This window comes from Phocoena sinus, chromosome 1 (genome assembly GCF_008692025.1).
Source record: "Phocoena sinus isolate mPhoSin1 chromosome 1, mPhoSin1.pri, whole genome shotgun sequence".
NCBI classification, from domain to species: Eukaryota; Metazoa; Chordata; class Mammalia; order Artiodactyla; family Phocoenidae; genus Phocoena; species Phocoena sinus.
Genome location: NC_045763.1, coordinates 124,696,440 through 124,713,091, shown reverse-complemented (window position 1 = coordinate 124,713,091; position 16,652 = coordinate 124,696,440). Strand labels below are relative to the sequence as shown.

Below are 16,652 nucleotides of genomic sequence, written 5' to 3'. Positions count from 1 at the left end.
ACAACTACTGAGCCCATGTGCCACAACTACTGAAGCCCACGTGCCTAGAGGCCGTGCTCCACAACAAGAGAACCCACCGCAATGAGAAACCCGCGCACCGCAACGAAGAGTAGCCCCCGCTCGCCGCAACTAGAGAAAGCCTGCGCGCAGCAACGAAGACCCAACATGGCCATAAATAAATAAAAAAATAAAAAATAAGTAAGTAAGTAAATAAATAAATAAATTTATTTAAAGAAAGAAATACAGCATGTTCTTAATATTAAGGCTTGTGGTATGTAAACCTGCTTTGACCCACATGACAAGAATGTTTTGAGCATAAGTAAAACTGCTCTTTGAAGGAAACAGCATCTGGGTGTCTTCATGATGATGCTTTACTTTCTGTAGCTAAGACAATGTCCCTCACTTCTAGTCTGGCAAAAGATGTCAGTGGGAAATCTTCACAAATTTAAATAATTCTTTGGACTCTCCTGGGTAAATCTGTGTGTTTAATTTTGCATCTATAGGATACATGTTCCACGTTGATACCATATTTATGGGAAGCAAAAGAATGCCTCTGACTCTGCTTCCCCATGACATTTGTACGGGTTCCTGCTCTCACTCACTCTGGGACTGTTTTACCCAGAACCATACCCAATTGGACCCAGTGAGGAAGTCATATAAATTTGTAATCTCTGACTTTACCTCACCTTTCCTTCCTATTCAGACACAACACCCAAGGGGCCTTCCTTTCTATAAATCCTGAGGGACACAGGTCTACTCAAACATTTGGAAATCAGGCATACATTCCAACCCAGTATACAGAGAGATAGATAGGTAGATAGAGATATCAATATCAGTATCAATATACATAAGAAGCTGCATTTAAGAGATGCTGAACTTATTTTTTTGGAGAGTCTGAAGCAAAAGAAGGGCCTTGAAGTCTCTGATAACAAACTCACTCAGTTTGCAAGTGTGCAATCAGAAGGATGGATCGTTAATCACACTAGAGCAGTAAAGAACCCCGTGAGGTATGACCAGTGGACAGCAGACAAGCATTCCTACCGACACAGTGGTGTCAGTCCCCTCCGGCTGGAAGCTCCAGGAGACTGAGGTCAACGTGCCGGTCGTGTTAGTAGACTTGAACTTGCATGTCAGCTTCCCTTGTGTCCCATTTGCCACGAAGATTTCTTTTGGTGTATACACCTCCAGGGCCGATACACCAGCAGTCACTGGAGAGAAAGGAACAAGGAAAGCTTAAAAGTAGGATTTAGCATGAATACTACTGTGCATGTTTATCAGAGGACAAAGAAAAGATACAAGAACGTTACAAGATGTATGCAGTAATCCATCACCACTGTGTACTATACATTTTCTGGCGGAATATTATATAGCCAGGTACTTCCTACAAACTAAACCACCGAGAGTCTGGGATTTTTGCTTTCTAATAAGAAGACATTTTTACTGGTTCAGTTATACCTAATATTTATGTTTTCTTTTGAACTAATAGACTATTTTTCAGAGCAGTTTGAGGTTTGCAGAAAGTAGGGAGTTCCCATATATTCCCTCTCGCTTCCCCCAAGCCCCAGTTTCCCCTATTATTAACATCTTGCATTAGTGTAGCACTAACGTTGAGAATATTCTATATTTGGAATCACTCAGTAAATGTAGCCTTTTCAGATTGGCTTCTCTCACTTAGGAATATTAATTTAAGCTTCCTCCATGTCATTTTGTGGCATGAAAGCCCATTTCATTTTATTGCTGAATAATATCCTTTGTATGGATGTACTACAGTTTATCCATTCATCTACTGAAGGACATCTCATCATGCTTCTCTGATGGTCTGTTTTTAATGATGTGGAGGCCATATTTTTACTTCTTTAAATAGTTCTCATATTCACCTGCTACATTTCAATTTATATCAAGTTGATCTTTTCTCATCCTCCATATATAAAGGAATTAAAACTGTTTTAGGTAAGAAATCACTTTATTTTAAAGCCATGTTTATTATTTAACTAACCCTTTTCCTGTAAGGTATTTAAGGCAAAAATAACATATCTTGCTTTCATTAGTGAAATCTTACCTACCTCTGGATTTTAGTGTGCTAGATACACGTGTACTCAAGAAATAACTGACCACACTGGGTCACATATTCAGTTACTCACTGAGTTTTTTCAGTTAGCCTAAGCCCAGGAAGTAGTAATTAAAATGTCTATCACTTGGCATATAAAAATAGCTCTTTTTCAGAGATCTATCAGAGGCAACTGCAAGAATTATTAAGGATTCCTGCTAAAATAAAATAATCCTCACGCAAAAAGAGACCCTTTCATGGCCTAAAGAAGGTTAGAAAGAAACTTATTTGGCCTAAAAGTGGAAACAATTAGAGCTAATATAGAAGAGATTACAAACACCCATTTTCAAAATAAGGTTTTTTTAAAGAAATAGTCAGGAGAGAATCCCTATCTACAGTGTTCCAATTATTCGCAGAATGTAACAGACAAGCAGAATAAGGAAGGGTATTGTCACCCAGGACTGATGGTCATATTCAGAATTTTTTCTTCCTGAGGTCTTAACTATGACTCCAGGTTAAGGAGAACAAGGGTACTCCCCCATTCCTCCCAACCATCTTCCAAATGTTTATCCTCACAACACAATGGGCACTTTTGGCCATTCTTCTAAATAAACTGATAGCCACACTGCATCAAGCAGATTTTTTTCTGCTAAAGAGGGTGGATTATTATTATAGGGAACAATGGATTATTCTTCGTGGTCCAAACCTCAAAACAAGCCCTTCTTTTAAACAAGAAGCAAACAAAAGACAGTTCCTTGCTATTGTGGGTAGGCAGAAAAGCAGCCCCAGGGCACTTGAGTTCAAAATGAAGGACAAAGCATAAAACTGGACAATTTGACCAGTTTATTCCAGGGGAGAAGCACTGGTTTGTAACCCTTATTTACTCTGTGTGATTTTGACTAGTTTTCTCCACTGGGATGAGCACTGCATGGAAAGCCACAGTCTTTAAAGTCAACAGATAAAGTTTCTCAAGGATTTTCTCAAACCAGATCCCTGCCACAAGGCCTGGCTGCAAGAACTGTTACCCTGAGATGTTATTTAGTGATGCAACTAGGCCAAGTGCCCAAGTTTACAGTCATGGAATTTTGACCAAAAAGACCAACCAAATGCCTAAATGGGCTTTTAGACAATCTATTTAAGACAATTTAATTATGCCAAAGCTGGTTAATAAACAAGTGGCTTTTAAAAACAACAACATACCATCACTCTTTGGCTAATTTGGACATGCAGCTCTTAGAGCCAGGAAAATGAATTCCGACTCCAGCCAATCAGCCAGTTGCAGAAAAATAACTCCATACATAGCTAGTTAACTTCCTCTTATCCCTGGCTCTTTCTCCTACTCTTGTCATAATTCTTGGAGCTTCCATTAGTCATAGGAAGAACCTTCCAAAACCCTGATCTCTTTGTTTATCTTATCTTCTCCAAAGATCTTATCCTCAGGCCTATCCCAGCTGCTAATTCCCATAATCATACCCTAGCCCAGGGTTTCTCAACCCTGGCACTATTGACAATCGGGCCAGATTAGTCTTTGCTGTGGGGCTTGCCTGTGTGTTATAGGATGTTTAGCAGCACCCCTGACCTCTACTAGGTGTCCGTAGCAGCTTTTCTCATTCCAGCTGTGACAACCAAAAGTGTCCTTAGACAATTGCAAATGTCCCCTCCTCAGGGGCAAATTGCTCCTGGTCGAGAACCGCTGCCTGAGACCCTATCATTAATACCTGTTCCCCCTCCACAATCTTAATTTTCAGGCTCTCTGCCCTCTGACTGACCACTTCTGACTTTCCAGAACATTTCCTCCAATACCCTGATTTTATCAATCCTTCAGCCACATTAGAACACAGAATCCATCAGTCCTCCAATCCTTTTACTGTCTCATCCCCAGCATGTCTCCACTTGTCCCGCTCGGATTAGATCCACGGTGCAGCACAGGACTCATCCCCTGGCTGCACTGTCAGCTCCCCTGCCTCTCTCTCCCATCAGCGCATTCGCGCATTCGCCCGGCCAGACCTCAACTCTGGTTAAGTCCACTTCTCTATCCATTCTGCATCTCTACCAGGGTGGCTGACCACAGCTGGAGAAAAGCACACAACCCCACTGACTGGTTTTACCTTAAATTCATGACCGCTAACTTCAAAGAGGACTCTTAATGGTGCCCAGCAATCCTCCCACATTTCCCTACTCCATCTAGGCTCCACTCTCCTAAATGACTATTTTATACTTTCCTCTCTAACCTCAACTGTGGACCTCCCCCTGCTTCTCTCGCTCAGCTGATGACTGTGCTTCCTGTTTCCCTAAGAAAACAGAAGCAATCACAAGAGAACTTCTCTGTGTCCCCAACCACATCCTACCGTCACCTTCTGCATCTGTGCCCTGTCTTCCTATGTGGGAAATGTCTGCACTGCTCTCCACTGTGCACTGGATCTCATCTGCTCTCACGCACCTAGGGACACTGATCCAGCAAGTCTCCCTTTCTCTCCTGAATATTTCATTCTCTGCTGAGCTACTGCCGTCAGCCATAGAATTATATACATTTATATCCCAACTTTAGGGGGAAAAAATCTTGACCCTGCATTGCCCCACAGCTAAGATCCCTGTGCCCTCCTCTAACTTGTAAATCTTGAAAGAATTGTCTGCAGTCACTGTGCACAGTCTCCGTCCTCCCACTATCTCCTGAAGAAACCCAATTCAGGCTTTCATCCCCAGTACTCCACTAAAACTGTTCTTGTTAAGGAATCCAACGACCTCCACGTGGCTAAACCAACAGTTAATTCTCAAATCTCATCTTACTGATCTGCCGGCATTTGATACAATTGATCACTCCCTCCTTTTTTTCCAGTTTGGTCTCTGAAACATCGCCCCCTTTTGATTCTCTCCTCATCTCATTACCTGCTCCTTTTCTCATCCCCCTGACCTCTACATGCTGGACAGTGCCAGATCATCCCTCTGACCTCTTATCCAGTCATTCTCTTGGTGACCTCATCTATATATCTATCTATTTTGGCTGCACCATGCGGCATGCAGGATCTTAGCTCCCCAACCAGGGATGGAACCTGCACCCCCTGCAGTGAGAAACCAGAGTCCTAACCACTGGACCGCCAGGGAAGTTGGTAACCTCATCTAGTTTCAGGGCTTTAAATATCTCCTAAATGCCAATGACCCCTGTACACACACACACACACACACACACACACACACGTGTGCATACGTATTCAAACGTTTATCCAGCAATGTCACTTGGATCTAGCTGGCATCTTAAATTTAACAATGTCAAGATGGAACCCCTGATTCCCACCTCCAAACCTGCCCTTCCATGGGCTTCTCCATTTCAGTAAAGGACAACTTCAGACGTCCAGTGGCTGAGGTCAAAGCTCTGGACAACTCTCTTTCTCACAACTTACGTCTAAGCCGTCACAAAACACGACGTGTCTCTACAAAAAACATATATAGAAGTCGATCTCTCCATGCTCTTTCAGTGCTACCATCTTGGTTCAGGCCACCGTCATCTTTCACTCAGGTTATTTCCGTGACTTCCTAAGCTGGTTCTCTCTTCCACCTCGTCCAGTTAACTGCAGCCAATCCACGGAGAGGCCAGAGAGATCTCGGTAAAATGCAAGTCAGATCTTATCACGCCTCTGCTCAAAACCCTCCAAGTTCCCCACGTCAGCCAGGATCAGGTCTAGGTCCTCACAGTGCCCCACAGAGCCTGATGTAAGCTAGCCCCCCCCGGCCACCTCTCAGACTTCATCTCCTACGCCTCCTCCCTAAACATGCTGAGCAGCCACCCTGTCACCTTGTTGCTCCTCTGCCTGTGATAAGAGCCCCCAGGACAGAGAGCGCTATGGGCAAGGAGACAGGAAGTCGTGATGACAGGAGAGCTGCGAGAAGGGCATTCACCCAAGAGAACTCCTGGGAGTCAGGTGCTCTGCACAGCTGATCTCAGGGAGAAGTTTCAGCAGAGACCTGTACTTAAAACTGCATGTGGTTACATGCACATCGTAGAAGCCCTAAGTGCTTACAGCAGTTTCTGATCAACTGCGATGAGCATGAACGCCAGCAAAGTTTCTCCTACGTGGGGAAAGAGAAGGAAAGCACAGATCTCCCCCTCAGACTACATTCCGTGCAGCCCAAGCCAGGGATGAATTCACTGGTTTCTTAAACAATTGGGAATGGTTTGCTTTGTCAGCCTTTTCTTTTTTTTTTAAGTGACTAGGGGTATTATGGAAGTACATAGTAAAATTATTGTGAAATTCAGATGGCTTGTCTTCAGAGTCATAAAAGAGAGTTTTAAGGGGCTAGTTAAAATGGCTAAAGAACGCAAATATAAAGAGCACTGAGATGTAGAGAAACTATTGTTCTAATCCACGTCATCCCATGTCACTGTAGACTGGACTCCCAGTCTGAATAAGATATTACATAGGTTTTTTTTTTTAAGCCTCAGATTTACAATTATGGCATAGTGGCAAAAATCACTGTGAAAAGTACGAAAACTTTAGTTTAAAAACTCATTGATGGGGCTTCCCTGGTGGCGCAGTGGTTGACAGTCCACCTGCCGATGCAGGGGACGCGGGTTCGTGCCCTGGTCCGGGAAGATCCCACATGCCACGGAGCGGCTGGGCCTGTGAGCCATGGCCGCTGAGCCTGCGCGTCCGGAGCCTGTGCTCCGCAACGGGAGAGGCCACAACAGTGGGAGGCCCACGTACCGCGAAAAAAAACCCCAAAAAACTCATTGATGGGGGGGGGGAATGTCTGCTGTTGAATCTTGGAAAAACCAATTGCCTCAGGAATAAAAACATAGAAATGAAATGAAATGAAATAAAAAGATTAAATGATATACACATGTTTTTACAACCGGCCAACTTTGGATTCTGAGTTACATATTAACTTACAGATAAACTTCAGAATGGTAACAGGAGCTGAGCTTACTTTCTTCCTGGGGGAGGAATCTTGCTAAGTTACACTACAGTTCAAAGGGCAAGAAAACATATAAACAAAAACAACTAGTCTTCTGATGTGCTCTGGGAAACAAATTTCTAAAATGCACCACTTTTGTGGCCCAAAAGTATCAGTTAGCAGTGGAGTGATAATGACCCTCAAAGTAGGAGATCAATTCAAATGAAAAAGCCTGCAAAATCATTTGACAAGTAATCAAAAAGCTTGTGCCATCAACTCACTAAGGGTCATTTCTACAGTAGTCAAATATGATACCCCAAACTTGATATTTTTCCATTTTGGATGGAAACCCAAACAGTTTAGGGGAAAAAAGGGGGTAGGGTGCAAATACAGAATACACACATCCATCAAAAGCACAAAAAAAGCAAATTCAAGAATGGTTTGCCCAAAGGGCTATTTCCTGACATGATCTATTTCAATATTTTGAATTATTGAAGTAATACAATGTCAATCATGTCTCCCAATGTCAATCATGTCTCACGTTAGTACATGTCAGGATGACATTTACGCCAGTAAATTCAAACTCTGGTACCGCAAAATCATTTAAAATATACTGGAGTGGCATTATTACGAATGAACAAACACTTTCATGGCGTAGTTTAAAATAACAGTGTTTTCATTGTTATTGTTAAAGCAATTCCTTGCCGTGTTACTTCTGGGTCCATGTGTAATACACCCTGGTTTGTAAAAACCTTACCCTTTTAACAAACCCTGTTAAGGTTTTCCTTGAAATTGAAAGGCTTTTGTCTTGACTTTTTTTTTTTTAAGTACTTTGATGTTACCAGTATATTCTCCCCTTTAAAAGAGTACAATCGAGCAATTTATTCAAACAGTTTTCCAGGCTATTTCTTGTTTGCTGTTGGTACACAGTGATAATCTGAAATTGTAATATCTCCTAGCACAAGCGTAAATGTGACCTTTTAAAACATAGTAAAAGAGAGGGACAAAAGAGAACATTGAACACAAAATTCAGACTAGTGGCTCTGTTTGGAACGGGGCTTATGGAGCAGGATGTGTGCAGCACACACTGTTGGTCGTGTTTAATTTCCTAGGCTAGGTAGTGAGGGCACGGGAGCTTGTTTTTTAATGTGTACCCTGCGAAGTGTATCGACGCGTGTGCACGCACACTCGCCCACTCTCTTTCTTTTGTATATATTTTATTTTTCATGATACAAACTGATTTTTTTTAAAGAGAGAAAGGAAGACATCAGTAGGTGTTAAGAGATTTACTTCCTTAATTCCCGAATGCTCCAGTGAAAGCATCCAGCACATGATTCCCTCCCAGCACAGCTGTGACTCCTATAAACAGGCTGAAGAAAGGGAAGCCAGCGGACGATGCGTGTCGGTGGAAAAAATGCCGGTGTCTAGTCAGAGGCCTCACACCCGCCTCAGCACCAGGCCGCTCTGCAGCTGAAGGGGGCTGCTTTCTGCCATGCATCAGGGCTATTCTGGACCTGCTTCAGTTGGGTGGCACAAAGTAAGGGGAGGCTAAAAAAATATACTCTATTCAACGAGCCATAAATATTAATAAATTAAGCTTTTCATTTGTCAGGAACACGCTCTTCCATACGCTTTGTCTAAAGCTATGCTTCAGGCCACAGTCTAAAAATGACTTCCTCCCAGTGTCTGCCCCACATCCCTCACCCTGTGCCCCTTTACATCCTGCCTTTCCCGTCAAGGCACCCTTCACACTCTACGGGAGGGACCTGCTGCCCGGAACCAGGGGAGGGCCGGGGGCTGTGTCCACCTTGTTCACCAAACCAACCGCTTCACCTCGCAAATGCCTGCCCCTGTCAGTGTGCTCGACAAACATTTGTCTGAAAGTTGGAAAAAAGTGAATGAATGAAAGAAGGACAGAAGAATAAAAGAGACCAACCACAACTCATTTACGCTCAGCCATAAAAAATTATACTTGCTTCACAACCAATGGCTTCAGCATAATGCCCAACACGAAAGGAATTTCAGAGATTACTCAGGATCAAGTTTGAATGCTGACATCATCTTAGAGGAAGTTTAGATAGGTTTCCTCCAAGAGTCACCTTCCTATTTTGATGAGAAAATCCCAAAGGCAACTTATCTTTTGAAATGTTCAATTAAAATTAAAAAAAAAAGTTATGTACTTTTACTAACACACAGGATTACCAAATTCCTCTCAGAGCTGATTCCTTCTACTCAGGATCGATGGCCAGCTGGCCACATCTTTATCCTTAACCTTTTCGTACCAGCAAAGATCTTTCTGTTTCTCAAATGAGAGATATTCAAAAGGTCATGAATCAGGCTAGTCATTGAACTGATCACTTGACTCCCTAAAGCCCTGGTATTTCTTGTTCGCCCTCCTCTATGTATGTACTGTTCATCTTTCTTTTCTGCTACGGCTTTCCTTCTTTCAATCAGCCATTATCCTTTCAAACCATGCTGGGACTCGGCTTCTGCCCTTAATGGACTGACAGTCTCGTGGAGACAAACGAACAAACATCTACAGTGCAGTGCCTGGCCCCTGGGATGCACCCGGGCTGGTGCAGAGACAGGGCACAGTTTCCACTAAAGACCAAAGTCTCCAATCAAGCAGTGAACACAAACGCCACAGTTGTAGTCAACCTGAATTGTATCATCTGTGTCCAAATGTTTGTCCCAAACTGTCCAAACATTTCTCAGTTCTTAGCAAGGAGATGAAAAGAAGACACTTTTGGGAAGAAATCAGATCATTTTACTTCTGACAGATTATAGTGAACTAAAATGTTCAGCATAAAGAACATGTTGAAAGCTCTGGGGGCGTACCCACGGGTAACAGAATAACACTCTCACGTGCTTTATGCTTCCCGGGTGCTGAAATGGCATATCAAAATTTCTACTCAAGCAAAAGACCACTGTACTGTAAATCTGTATTGCCGAGCTCTCAAATTTATTTTATCAGAAGGCCTACAGTATGTTAGAAGATATTTGAACAAAAATGTAATCCAAACCAGAAGAGGCTAATACAAAACATTAAAGGAACATCAAAACAAAAGATGGTAAAGTATGTGCCTATGTTCGATGGCAAGAAGGGTACTTCTTGTCTCCAAAATAGGACAAAAGGTAAAGAAGCAATGGACAAACCATCACTTATTAAGTGCTTACCATGGGTTAAACATTATTAAACTATGGCACATTTATTACTTTTCAGCTTCACTGTTGGGTATTACCTATTGGATGGAAGCTCAGAGAGGTTAAGGAACTTGCCCAGTGACTTATTCGGCAGCTGTGGAGCCAGAAGTTGAATCTAGGACCCTCAGACTCCAAAGCCTAGCTCTTTTCACTATGCTGATTACCAACCTTTAACAGAGTCCTTTATTCAAACAAAATCTTATGGGGAACCCAATATATAATGGAGATAGAGGTAGTTTTCATATACAAGTCAGACAAGAAGTACTCAAAACTTACAATAATAAAGTCCCAGAAGTAGAATACAGCACAATGGTTCTCAACCTTGGTTATATTTTGGAATCACCTCGAGAGCTTTGAAAATTAGTGATGGCTACTGAAGCTACTCTGTATGATACTGTGTACTGATGGGTATATGTCATTATACATTTGTCCAAACCCACAAAATGTACCATACCAAGAGTGTACAACACCAAGAATGTAAACGATGGACCTCGAGTGATTATGAGGTGTCAATGTAGATTTACCCATTGTAATAAATGTACCACTCTGGTAGGGGATGTTGCTAATGAGGGAGGCTATGCATGTGTGGGGAGCAGAAGGAATATGGGTGTATGGCTATATGACCTCCCAATCTTTCTGTGAAAAATAAAGTCTATTTAAAAAAAATACTGGACTTCCCTGGTGGTGCAGTGGTTACAAATCCACCTGCCAATGCAAGGGACACAGATTCGAGCCCTGGTCCGGGAAGATCCCACATGCCACGGAGCAGCTAAGCCTATGCGCCACAACTACTGAAGCCCACGTGCCTAGAGCCCATGCTCCGCAACAAGAGAAACCACCACAATGAGAAGCCTGCGCACCACAACGAAGGCCCAACGCAGCCAAAAAAACACTAAAACTAAAAAAAAAAAAATACTGGGCTTCCCTGGTGGCGCAGTGGTTAAGAATCTGCCTGCTAATGCAGGGCACATGGGTTCGAGCCCTTGTCCAGGAAGATCCCATATGCTGCAGAGCAACTAAGCCTGTGTGCCACAACTACTGAGTCCACGTGCCATAACTACTGAAGCCCGTGTGCCTAGAACGTGCTCTGCAACAAGAGGAGCCACCACAACGAAGAGTCGTCCCCGCTCGCTGCAACTAGGGAAAGCCCGCGCGCAGCAACAAAGACCCAACACAGCCAAAAATAAAAACCAATAAATAAATAAATTTATTTAAAAAAATACTGATGCCTAGGTCCTGCCCCTATTCCTAGGGATTCTGATTTAATTAGTATGGGGTGTGGCCTAGGCATCAGGATTTTTAAAAGGCCCGCAGGTGATTCTACACTTGTAACCACTATCCAGCACACCAATGAGATGCTGAACTCTACTTATGATACTGTAATAAAAAAGACCATGCCTGAAGCAGATGAGCCAAGCCTTGCCTGGCACTTGATTGAATGTAGATATAGATATGCTGACTTGTAAAATATAAGTTAGTGCACACGTGTGGACCTGAATTTTTCAAAAGACTGGGGCGATGGTCTACTACCCTCTTAATCAAACGCACACTTACAAGTTTAAATGTATACATAGAAATTACAAAAACGTGCTTTATTCTGAAGAATGCGTTGGCTGCCAGAGTTAACATGGTGGTGTTCTCCAAAGTCCCCAAATCATGAATACAACTTCATGTCTGGCACATAGTTCCTTATTATTATTTTAATGGTTAAAAATATACTTTAGAGGACTTCCCTGGTGGCTCAGTGGTTAAGAATCCGTCTGCCAATGCAGGGGACACGGGTTCGGAGCCCTGGTCTGGGAAGATCCCACATGCCGCGGAGCAACTAAGCCCGTGCACCACAACTACTGAGCCTGCACTCTGGAGCCCGTGTGCCACAACTACTGAAGCCCGCGCTCCTAGAGCCCGTGCTCCGCAGCAAGAGAAGCCACCGCAATGAGAAGCCTGCGCACCGCAACGAAGAGTAGCCCCCGCCCGTCTCAACTAGAGAAAGCCCACGCGCAGCAACGAAAACCCAACACAGCCATAAATAAATAAAAAAATTTATTTAAAAAAATATATATATACTTTTGAAACAAACAAAATGTACATCAAACATTTGGAAATCTAAAGCACTGTTCCTGAAATCCCCTAGAAGTCTACTGAAGAGAGCTTGAAAACCACTTCTCCACTTGGTTTTTGAGAAGTTCAGGTTTACTGTAAGTGTGTAAAACCAGCATCTGCTGCCATAGCAACCTGAAATTGGACAAACAGACTAACCACATTTTAACCACACGGGGGAAGTGAATTAAATGAGGGAGGAAATACTTCAACCTTTTTAGGTCCGTAGGTACTGTCAGAGCTGATCTTCTACCTGGTAATTCTTTGGACAGGTTCTTAATTAAATGCAAATTTCTAATTTCTTATTTAAAACCCAGTTTAAAAGCTCCCTTATTGCTTCCAAGCTTTTCAAAGTAACATCTCCCCTTTCCTGCTTCACGTTTGGCGAGGGCTACTGCTGGTGAGCTGGTATCAGTCTGCTCTTGCTCCCTTCAACGTGCTACGCAGTTGGCATACCTCTGGGCACAGTTTGGAATGAGGCCACCTCTGAAATCCTACAGAATCTCGACTCCACCTAAACAGAACTTCAGGAAAACCCTCCCTGATCTGACCACCTCTTGCACCCCACTACTCAATGTTTCTCGTAAGCCTCTTCAGTAGGCTGCAGTCTACTGAAGCTACAAGTGAGAAGCCAAAGCTTTTTGGTATTTAGCCCTGCAATTGTCTTGAACTCCACTCTCACTTGAGACTCTGAGGGATGGAACCTCATCTTATTTGGCCAGTGTGCGCCGAACACATAAGACAATTCCTGGTGACCAGAAAGTTCTCAAGGAGCATTTAAAGAGTAAACAGACCGATAACAGCTGTGTTTTTAGGATTCCTATAACGTGAAGCTTTGGTTAATGAAATGTATAAGCACCTTTAAAAAAATAAAGAAAGAAACCAAGTTGCCCTTAAATGGAAACCTAATCCTACTCAGTCAAACTCTCTCTGGCTCTTAAAAAACTCTGGCAAGAGAGTCCAGATTAATCAGCACCAACTTATCAATGCCCGAAAGAGTTCAAAGTGTAAATGCTCACCTTTGGACAGAAGTAGAACATGAGACAAGAATGGAAATGTGTGCCCCCTTTTCTGTTGAGGTGCAGGCTTTGTTAGAATAAAACAAAAAAAGACAATTATATCAATTAAATAACTTTTTTTTTTTTTGGCCACGCTGCACGGCATGTGGGATCTTAGTTCCCCGACCAGGGATTGAACCCGTGCCCCCTGCATTGGAAGCGTGGAGTCTTAACCACTGGACCGCCAGGGAAGTCCAAATTATTCATTTATTGAATAGCAAATAAGTGCTACATTCTATGGGAGATGCAGTCTCCTTAGATACTATGCATGAACATACACACACACACACACACACACACACACACACACACACGCACGTACGCAAGAATGTATACAGCAAACACTGAGTGCCTACTGTGTGCAGGGTCTGGGCACAAGGGAGGACGCGGGAGAACAGCCTTCCAAACGAGGCTTACAGGCTACCCAGTCTGTATTTTATTTCTTGTTTATACCACCTTATCGCCCCTAAAAAAGTTCCTACTAAAGCATCTCCGTAAAGTAGCAAATAGACTACATGTAGTTAATTAATGTTGAAGTTTGAAAAATGAAGAGGTCAGGGAGTGTTTTAGGGGAAATACACTTGAATTTTATCTGGAATGCTGAGAAGAATCAAGATAGGAAGAGCATTTTGCAGAGACAAAAACATGAGATGCTGTTTCCAAATGGATTGTGTAGATTACTTTGGCTGGAGTAGAAGAAAACTTTCAAGTTGAAAAGGTAGGCTGAGAAGTTGGAACTTGATCCTGTGGGGAAATGGGCACCAGTGAATGTTTTTAAGCTGGGCAATAAGGTAAAAGTGGGCTTCTTGGCAGAGATGTGAAGAAACACAGAAAAAGGAGGGAAAGGAGAGGCATTTAGAAGATGTTTTTCCTCAAACAATTTTTGTTTGGTTCATTCTGCCCCTAACACTGGACAAAGGAGAAAAACTTCCGAGAATGACTCATCCGCAAATCTTTCAAAAGCAATACTACTACTAAGAAACCAAATTACTTTTACATTTATAAATCTACAAATTGACTTTAGATGTGTGAGGGATATTTTTAAAAACTAAGTACTGCATATATCTAATTTCTTTTAAATAATTAATAATAAGGAATTCTACATGATCATATTTGTCATACGGTTGCCACAAGTTCTTTGAAGTTATTTTTTTACCACCACAGCCATTTTGATGAAAATCTTGCTAAAATGTATTATTTTTCTTCTGTCTTCACAAAATAATAATACAGTGAGTGAAGATTTGCAGAGGAACAATATTTACGTAGTTTTGAAGCATTCCTCCACAAGATAGTTATTAATTACAAAGGGGAAAGATAGCTCCTTTACAGTGGAGAAATATGGCAGACACCATCTTAACAGAGGATCAAAGTTAATGTCACTAATAATGGAACCCACTGGTAACGAACGTCTCCTTATATGATGTACTGAGACGAACAGAACATTACTTCTGCAGTATTCCTGCCAAATGTGCATAACCTGAATCATCAGACAAACCTGATGGAGGGACATTCTACTACGTAACTGGTTTGTACTCTTCAAGAATGCTAATTTAAATTAAGGGCAAAAAGACTCAGGAAGTGCTGCAGACTAAAGGTGACTAAAGAGACACGACAACTGGACGAAACACACCATTCTGGATTTTCTTCTGCTAGGGTGGACATTATTGGGGCAACTGGCAACACCCGAATAAAGTCAGGTGATTACACTGTGGTTATATAAGATGACGTCCTTAGTCTTATCTTTCTTTCTTTTGGCCGCAAGCCATAGCTTGTGGGATCTTAGTTCCCCGACCAGGAATTGAACCCTGACCCACAGCAGTGAAAGTGCCGAGTCCTATCCACTGGACTGCCAGGGAGTTCCCGTGTCCTTAGTCTTTAAGAAATACATTAAAGTATTTAAGGATAAAGGCAGGTGCGTGCGCACGCACACACACACACACACACAGTATTTAAGGATAAAGGATCAGCATTTCTGCTGCTCTCACATAGTTGAGAGATACACACGTGAGGATTAAGAAAATGTAATAAAATGTTAACATTTGAGAAATCTGGTTGAAGGGTAGATGGTATTCTTTGCATTCTTTTGCCACCTTTCTGTAAGTCTAAAATTATATCAAAATAAAAATGGAAAAGAAATAATATACTATTTTGTTGAATTTTTGGCTAACTCTTTGGTAACTCAGGACTTGTGTGGACATCAAGAACATAATATAATTTAGTGATAACTTCTGGGGCCACTCAGATATGTAGGGCTATTTGCCCCTACCTAGCTGTCTCCAGCCATGATTATTTTTGAACTTTTGTAAATGCTTTTCATTTTCTTACAATTACCATTCCAATCAGGTAATCAGTTGTCAGCATTGCTGATGGCAGTTTGCCTTCAGCATCCTCTATTCCACCTCCTAATTAATTGCTCTAATCTATTATGGGCTTGGAAACTCATCTAGTTCATGTTTATTTTACAGATGAAAAGACTCTAATCCAGAAAGGGTAAGTAACTTATTGAAGGCATCCATTATCATCAAGAACAGAAAAAGGATTTGAACAATTCCAAAGTTCTTTTTGTGACATCATGCTAATTTGGTCAGTGTATAAATAAGAGGAAACAGTCTCTTAATAAAAAACTGTGTTACACTGAGATCAGACTTGTGGCTGCCAAAGGGGAGGTGGGAGGGGGGAGGGAGAGGGATGGACTGGGAATTTGGGGTTGGTAGATGCAAACTATTATATTTGGAATGGATAAACAACAAGGTCCTACTGTATAGTACAGGGAACTATATCCAATCTCCTGGGATAAACCATGATGGAAAAGAATATTAAAAAAGAATGTAGGGACTTGCCTGGTGGTCCAGTGGTTAAGAATCTGTCTGCCAATGCAAGGGATGCAGGTTTGATCCCTGGTGGGGGAACTAAGATCCCACAGGCTGCAGGGCAACTAAGCCTGTGTGCTCTTGAGCTCGTGCACCACAAAGAGAAGCCCACACACCGCCGCAACAAAGAGCCCACGTGCCGCAACGAAAGATCCGACGCAGCCAAATAAATAAATATTTAAAAAAATTTAAAAAGTATGTATGTGTAAAACTTGAGTCACTTTGCTGTACAGCAGAGATTGGCACAATGCTGTAAATCAACTATACTTCAATAAAAAATTTTTTTTCATTAAAAAAAAGAACTGTGTTACAAGTAAGACTCAGGATCTAGAAGGAATGGACTTTGCCATATTAATCTTAGCTGTCCCTTGGCCTTCTCTTTGCTTACTTTCCAGTGGCCAGATAAACCTCTGCAGATTATCAAAATGTTGGTGTATTTCAAGATTTTCCCCTAGCCTTCTTCTTTATTTAAAAAAAAAACCC

General features: G+C 42.1%; 1 protein-coding gene across 1 annotated transcript in view; it reads right to left on the bottom strand.

The window, feature by feature from the left end:
• The window catches only part of MPZL1 (myelin protein zero like 1), a 62,986-nt gene that overhangs the window by 21,288 nt on the left and 25,046 nt on the right, over nucleotides 1-16,652 (bottom strand). Inside the window, exon 2 of the mRNA XM_032651951.1 lies at nucleotides 1,042-1,208. Within this exon, the coding sequence (XP_032507842.1) occupies nucleotides 1,042-1,208 (167 nt within the window). The remainder of the gene's footprint in view (nucleotides 1-1,041; nucleotides 1,209-16,652) is intronic.